Genomic DNA, 8,126 nt, shown 5'->3' on the forward strand with positions numbered 1-8,126 from the left:
ACTAACTTCTCTCTCCCCGTCTCCCATCTCACTCTCTCTATCTGTCTCCCACCTCACTCGCTATTTTTCTCTCTCTCACCTCACTCTCTATTTTTCTCTCTCCCACCTCACTCTCTATTTCGCTCTCTCCCACCTCACTATCTCCACCCTCTGTCTCCTACCTCACGCTCTTCCTCTGTCTCCCACCTCCCTCTGTCTCCCATCTCACTCTCTATTTCTCTCTCTCTCTCCAGATGAAGGACAGATTCTGAAACTGCAGGATGCGTTAGATGAGCCTGGAGGAGGATACCATACCAATGAGACCTTCAACACTGTGGACCTGGATGACCTGTCTGCCCATACGGGCAGTGATCAGGCAGCAGCGACCCCTGACCTCGACCTGAAAAGCATTCTCCTGGAGACCCAGCATGTCTGACAGGAGATCCAATAGATCCAGGAAGACCGTGCCCAGCTCCCGGACCAGAACTACCACGTTTTGAACAACACATTGTCGGACGACACCAGTGATGTGATCCGGGACGCCAACGGCATCGCAGCAGACATCACGGCCAGAGGAGAGGCCTTCTTAGAGGCTACACAGGATGAACAGGGAGATGGAGGTTCAGCGAGGTAGCATTGACCACGTGGTACACATTGCCCAGGAACAGTACACAAACCTGAGCACCACCTTCAGGGAGGTGATGTTCAGCTACAACGAGATGGAGCTGGTGCGCAGGGAGAACTGTAAGAGACAGATCCAGAGACGGATGAATATTGACAATCTTCAATGCCCTGGCTGATGGGAAGACGGCCCAGTCGGTGCTGACGCAGATCGCTAGTAGACACACAGAGCTGCTGGACCTGGAAAAAAGGATCCAGGGGGTTTAGGAGTTTTTTTCTAAGTGTGCCTATTCTGACAGAGGAACAGGGAGACCAACAACATGGAGACCAACATACAAAAGACAGAGGCGAGTATCGAGGATGTCAGGGTTCAAATGAACAAAGCCAAGAGATATGACAAGAACAATCCCGTAAATAAACTGTTCTGTGGCTGCTTTCCATGTTACAAATGATTGTATATCTGATACATTGTGTATGCGATACATTGAGTATCTTGATTTGAACGTAAATTATACATTTATTTAAGAAAGAACACATAAAAACAGCTTTGCACTGTCTGCAATGGGACAGGGAGGTACTATAGGTCTACAAATAAGGCCAGGTACACATAAACAACATGCAGAACCATTCCGAAGCATCAAATATCAACTCGTGATCTGTCTCAAGATATCTACCCATAGAACAAGCATTTATTGGAAACTAACAGAAATAATTCAGAGACTGGAAGTGGCTCTGGAAATCACACCGTGGTGCGGGGCAATAGTAGGCCTACCTTCATTGAAAATGCGCAACGGCCCACGCACTACCTATAGCGCAGAGTTTGTTCCACCAATATCATTTAAATATATGAGCGGTATAAAGTACAAAAACAACAATTAAATAGCTGTTTCCGGTGACATAAAACTACCACAAGGTGAAGTGACTAATGTCAATAAAGTTTCGAGAGTTTTCAATATGAAAACGTGATCATATTCTTCTGCTTGTTACACCTGCTACTGTTGCCATGAATAAACAGCGGTGGGGAACTCCCTCCCAGGGATGCATTTACTAGGAACCAAACGGGGAGGGAGCTACCTGAATATGTCCAATAAGAAACGTTTTGCCACGGGTTTCTACAGTTTGCCCTAATGAATATACCCAATAAATTAGGTAGTGGGCTGGTTCCTGGCAGACGCAGCTAGATGACAACACAAAGCATAAAGGGGAAATGATTATCCTACCTTTTGTCTGTTCTGTTTGAATGCTTTTGTTCTTATAGGGAAGTCTACGGAGGAGATATCAGGTAACGTTTTTTTTCCTGATTAAGTTTTACAATGATTCAGTCCTGTTGTAATGTTATCATAGAAGTACGAACGTTTGTGATGAGATGCGTTTTGCTCAGCGAGTTGAGTTTGGGTTGTTGTGAGCAAGTGAGATTGTGGGCAGCTTTATTTAATTTGAATGTTAATTATTCCTTAAATGTAATGTGTTGCTCTCTGTTGCAATAAATAATGTCGCCAATATTCGTGTCTAGGTTACCTTCACATGTGCTTTGGCCAGACAATTTTGCCAAGTTCTGTTTAGGCACAAACAAACTTTACATTTAAAGAAACTGTTGACAGTAATTGTGCGTTCTCTGTTGTACTGTAACAGTAAAACACATGTAGCAACATGAAATAGATTACAGAGAGCTGATTAGTCATAACCTACGCCTATAACGGGTTAAAGGGAGGTAAAGAAACGCCACACATTTGCTCATCCATGTCTTTCAGTGATCAAATTGTTGTGAAAATCGTCACTTGTTTTGTTATACATATCCTGTGAGTCATTGGCCTGTAATTTAATACGAACTGATGTATATGTGTGTGTACTAGGAAATCCCCTCCGCCCAGTGTATGTTCACATTGTTCTATTGGTTTAGGGATGAGATCCTCAATAGGTGCCACTTAATTTCCTCTTGTAGGATGATGTTAATTGCGTCCTTGTTTTCTGTTTTAAATCAGAAATATACTACACTTAGTTTATGTAGCTAGCTTTTTGAGGAAACAAAATATCAACTTAAAGTTTCTTGTATAACCATGAAGAATTAACTTTATTGCTTGTGTAGGATTTTGCACTACAATATAAATAGGATGGTGATTTGGAGATGACTTACTGCAGTAAACCTCAAACCTTTTCCTCCCATTCCAGGTAGTATGAGAGACAGACTAGTTGACCTGCAGGGGGTGGCCCCCACTCCTCCAGACACAGATGAAAGGGGTCAGGGTAGCGATGATGAGGGAGAGCTGGAGCAGCAGTCAGTGGTGTTTGAAAATGAAGATCGGATGGACAGCATCTTCACAGAAGCCCAGTCCCTGAGGAAGGAGATTGCTCTGCTCCGGATGGAAGTGAAGCGCCTGGGCAAGCAAAACAGCCGATTCCTCACCTCTGTCCGGCGGATCAGCTCCATCAAACGAGACTCCAACACCCTGGCCAGGGGCATCAAGACCCGGGGGGAGGGCATCTACAGACGGCTGGAGAAGATCAGCATGCAGCACAAACAGCTGGAAGAAGAGAACGGGGCCAATTCTACCCTGGTCCGCATGGTGCGTTCTCAGTATGTTTCTCTCACCGGGGCCTTCCACGAGGCCATGTCTGAGTACAACCAAGCAGAGATGAGCCAGAGGGAGAACTGCAAGACCCGGATCCAGCGCCAGGCAGAGATCATGGGCAAGGAGGTGACCGGCGAACAGATCGAGGAGATGGTCGAGACGGGGAAGTGGAATGTGTTCTCTGACAACCTCCTGACGGACGGGCGGACGGCACGCTCAGCGCTCACAGAGATCGAGAAGCGGCACAAGGAACTGTTGGAGCTGGAGAGTCGAATCAAGGACATCCATGAGCTGTTCTTCCAGATGGCTCTGCTGGTGGAGGAACAGGGGGCCATGGTGGACAACATAGAGGCCAACGTGGCCGCCACTACAGACTTTGTGGGCAAGGCCCAGGTTCAGATCAAGAGGTGTGTGACGTACCAGAAGAAGAGCCTCTGTAGGAGAATGTTCTGTTGTTGTTTCCCTTGCTGCAACAAGTGAGACCGACGGAGACATCAGGGTTGTTGTATTTCAAGTCACTCAGAGAAAAAAGGGTTCTTCAAAGGGGTACAGCCGAAGAACGCTTTTAGGTTCTAGATGGCACTTTTTTTTTTTTTCTTCCTAAGTGTAGGCTGCCTTTTCCTATCAAGTGTTTTCATGGCCATGAAAATGTACTTGTTTACACAAGCGCACATGCATGAACTTGATGCTGAAGATTTTCAGATGTACAGTATGTTTGTTTGATACACTGATTGTACAAAACATTATTGATGTCACTTGTTATCCACTTCAATCAGTGTAGATGAATGGGAATAGACAGGTTAGAAGCCTTGAGACATGGATTGTGTATGTGTGCCATTTAGAGGGTGAAAGGGCAAGACAAGATTTATGTGCCTTTGAACGGAGTATGGTAGTAGGTGCCAGGTGCACTGGTTTGTGTGCCAAGAACTGCAACGCTGCTGGGTTTTTCACACGTGTATCAACAATTGTCAACCACCCAAAGGTCATGAACCCTTTCTAGCCAACTTGACACAACTGTGGGCAGCATTGGAGTCAACATGGGCCAGCATCCCTGTGGAATGCTTTCGACACCTTGTAGAGTCCATGCCCCGATTGACTTGAAGGCAGTTCTTCGGGCAAAAGGGGTGCAACTAAATATTAGGCTGGTGTTCCTAATGTTTTATGTTTTACTCAGTGTGAATTTAAAAAATATATATATTTATACCGTTTTTGAATGTGACATTTTGTATGTCATGCAGCCTTTACTTCCTCTCACTGTAGAAGACACAGTTGATATTAACGCCCTTGCCTAGCTGATGTTAGGAGAAAAGACTTGATATCATACCGCAGACGCTAACATGCAAATCAATAGTGCGATGGGGTGTTCAATGTCTCTGTTGGAAAAAGCTATCTGACGCTACAGGCTTTCAGTTAAGAGTGCAGATCCAATGCTTGTTGCTCCCACTTAGATGCCCTGTAACTTTCAGCTGTATTGAACTTAGGATTTTACAAGTTATTTATGTTTTATGAGAGGATATATATATATATATATATATATATATAATTTTTAAAATAAATAATAAATTCTGTATAATGGCCCTTACATTTGTTTTATTGTTACATTTCAGTTCCTCCAACTGACTGCAACCTCAATGACTCAACTGTATTTTACATTGAGGAAACAAGAATATGCCTCAATGTATTGTCCTGTACAGAGCCTTCAAAGTATTCATACCCCTTGACTAATTCCACATTTTGTTGTTACAGCCTGAATTCCAAATGAATTAAATTGATATATTTTCTCATCCATCTACACCCTGCCCTATTTAGGACAAAGTCAGAACATGTTTTTAGAGATTTGTGCAAATGTATTAAATAGAATGCAGAAATATCTCATTAACATAAGTATTCACACCCTTGAGTCAATACTTTGTAGAAGCACCTTTGACAGCGATTACAGCTTTGAGTTGTCTTGCACATCTGGATTTGAGGATTTTACTTCCTAGCGTGCTAGCAGATACCCATAGACTTACTCACTGTGTTAATGCTAGTTAGCATTGGCTTGCAAAACTACTAACTTCCTTCATACTGGACACAGAAATGGTATGCACAAGTTCATCTGACTATGGGGAAGTAGATAAAGGGCCTCCCTGTCAAAATCCTGTAGTATCCTTTTTAGTTAGAGGGGGAGCGGTGGTGACCAGCAAGCAAGTCTTTCCAAAGATGTTTAATGGAATTCAAGTCTGGGTTTTGGCTGGGCCACTCAAGGACTATCACATTCTTGATCTGATGCCATTCCAGTGTTGCTTGGGGTCATTGTCCTGTTGGAATGTAAATCTTTGCCCCAGTCTAAGGTCATTTGCACTCTGAAGCAGGTTCTCATCAAGGATTTGTATTTGGCTGTATGCTTGGGGTCATTGTCCTGTTGGAATGTAAATCTTTGCCCTCAGTCTAAGGTCATTTGCACTCTGAAGCAGGTTCTCATCAAGGATTTGTATTTGGCTGTATTCATTGTTCCCTCTCTCCTTACCAGTCTCCCAGTCCCTGCTGCTGAAAATGATTCCTATAGCATGATGCTGCCACCACCATGCTTCACAGTAGGGATGGTGTTAGACGGGTGATGAGCTGTGCCTGGTTGTCTCCAGACATAGCGCTTTGCATTCAGGGCAAAGAGTAAAATGTGTGTCTCATCAGACCACAATATTTCTCCTTAAGATCTGTCTTTCACGAGACTTTTTGCAAACTCCAGGTGCTTTTTTTGTTCTCATGAGTGGCCTTCTTGCCCAGTTTGATCGGACGGCCAGCTATGGTAGAGTCTGGGTAGTTCCATATTTTCTCAATTTCCCAGTGATGGAGACCAATGTGTTCTTGGAAACTTTCAACACTAGAAATAGTTTTCTACCCTCCCCCAGATATATGCCTCATCACCATTCTATCTCAGAGATCTACAGACGGGTCCTTGGACTTCATTATATAATTTCTGCTCTGACATGCACTGTCAACTGTAGGACCTTATATAGACAGGTGTGTTTCTTTCTAAAACATGACCAAATGGCCATAGGTCCAATCAAGTTGTAGTGAGCTCATTTTGGAGTGTCAGCAGAGGTATGTAAATACTTATGTAAATGAGATTTCTGTATTTCATTTTCAATAAATTAGCAAACATTTCTACAAACATGTTTTCACTTATATTGTAGATGGACGAGATTAAAAAAATATGTTGTTGATCTAATTTGAATTCAGGCCGTAGCACAACCAAATATGGAATAAGTCAAGGGATATGAATACTTTCTGAAGGCACGGTATATTATCCAAGAGGCCATTGCTATTTTTACAGTGTCCAGAATGAGTTAAAAACAGAGTAATAGAGTCCTCCGCAGAATACAGTGACAATTTTTAACATCTGTGTCCCATAACCCCACCAGCAAGTGGGGCAGGCCTGTCTCTGTGACAATCACCCAACTCTAAATCAACCACTGCCTCTTCCCCATAGATATGTAACGGCCCTGTGTCGACGTACAAGGATTGTATGTGTAAACGGTATAGTAATAATTACACTAGTCTGTGGCTACAGTATATCAGTATAGGGGCTACAGTATATCAGTATAGGGGCTACAGTATATCAGTATAGGGAATACAGTATATCAGTATAGGGGCTACAGTATATCAGTATAGGGGCTACAGTATATCAGTATAGGGGCTACAGTATATCAGTATAGGGGCTACAGTATATCAGTATAGGGAATACAGTATATCAGTATAGGGGCTACAATATATCAGTATAGGGGCTACAGTATATCAGTATAGGGAATACAGTATATCAGTATAGGGGCTACAGTATATCAGTATAGGGGCTACAGTATATCAGTATAGGGAATACAGTATATCAGTATAGGGGCTACAGTATATCAGTATAGGGGCTACAGTATATCAGTATAGGGAATACAGTATATCAGTATAGGGGCTACAGTATATCAGTATAGGGGCTACAGTATATCAGTATAGGGAATACAGTATATCAGTATAGGGGCTACAGTATATCAGTATAGGGGCTACAGTATATCAGTATAGGGAATACAGTATATCAGTATAGGGGCTACAGTATATCAGTATAGGGGCTACAGTATATAATATATAGCACTAAATTCAATTCCACAATGCAATGTGTGTGTGCCTGATGTTTTAGAACGTGAACTGAAGCAATACATACAATGCTGCTGAAACCTGTGTTTTTTGGATAGATATACTCTGTGTAGAACCCCGTTTAAATAGGCTAGGGCTAGGCTACGGGTTATGGTCAATCAAATTGACAGTTGACTTGCAACATTGTTGCAATAATGGAACGTCAGAGGAGCTATCTGCTTTGATGATCACAGTGGTAGCCGCAGTCTAGACATGTGATACCATTCGATTGTTGTTGTTACGACGGATTGTTACGGATATAAAACATGTTATTTTGACATCACACTACGCCAACCAGGATGGCCGAGTGGTTAAGGCGTTGGACTTAAGATCCAATGGACATATGTCCGCGTGGGTTCGAACCCCACTCCTGGTATAGTGCATAACATTTTTATGAAATAGTTCTGCTTACTGATGTCAAGATAATGATTGTCAACGTTCACACGAACTTACATTTTCCGCACATTAAGTAGTAAATCTATCAACAACCTGAAAGCTACAGCGTTTTGGATGACACGGCCGGACAGTAGATCAAGCCACGCCCCTCGACTGCAAAAAACCCGCTAACAACAAACAAAAGTACCATACTATTATTCTCATTCATGTGCGCTGATGTAAGAGTTTGTTTGTATTAGGTGGTACAGCTAAAAAAACAAAGCTGAACAATGCATTTATTAGACCCCAGAATATATTATTGGATGACATGACTAGAGATGTGAATACCTTATATCTTCTAAATAACTGACATGGTCCATGCACACAGACAGTGTGGTGAAGAAGGCGCAACAGCGCTTC

At 42.8% G+C, this 8,126-nt stretch overlaps 1 protein-coding gene, 1 non-coding gene and 1 pseudogene across 2 annotated transcripts; all 3 read left to right on the top strand.

The window, feature by feature from the left end:
* The first annotated feature begins 233 nt into the window (after positions 1–233).
* LOC149972147 (syntaxin-11-like) lies at positions 234–1,052 on the top strand (annotated as a pseudogene).
* Positions 1,053–1,750: 698 nt separating this feature from the next.
* LOC110505858 (syntaxin-11) lies at positions 1,751–4,747 on the top strand. The gene is made up of 2 exons (XM_021585318.3): positions 1,751–1,882; positions 2,770–4,747. The coding sequence occupies exon 2, from the start codon at positions 2,775–2,777 to the stop codon at positions 3,648–3,650; it is 876 nt and encodes a 291-aa protein (XP_021440993.1). The 5' UTR covers positions 1,751–1,882; positions 2,770–2,774; the 3' UTR covers positions 3,651–4,747.
* Positions 4,748–7,624: 2,877 nt separating this feature from the next.
* Positions 7,625–7,707, top strand: trnal-uaa (transfer RNA leucine (anticodon UAA)). Its single transcript has one exon. It is a non-coding gene; the product is annotated as a tRNA-Leu (tRNA).
* Positions 7,708–8,126: the final 419 nt, after the last annotated feature.

The sequence above is a fragment of the Oncorhynchus mykiss genome, chromosome 25 (assembly GCF_057628025.1).
Source record: "Oncorhynchus mykiss isolate SJ-2025 chromosome 25, ASM5762802v1, whole genome shotgun sequence".
Classification (NCBI taxonomy): Eukaryota; Metazoa; Chordata; class Actinopteri; order Salmoniformes; family Salmonidae; genus Oncorhynchus; species Oncorhynchus mykiss.

Coding starts and splice junctions, on each gene's coding strand:
- LOC110505858 (XM_021585318.3), top strand. CDS start 2,775: ATGAGAGACAGACTAGTTGACCTGCAGGGGGTGGCCCCCACTCCTCCA.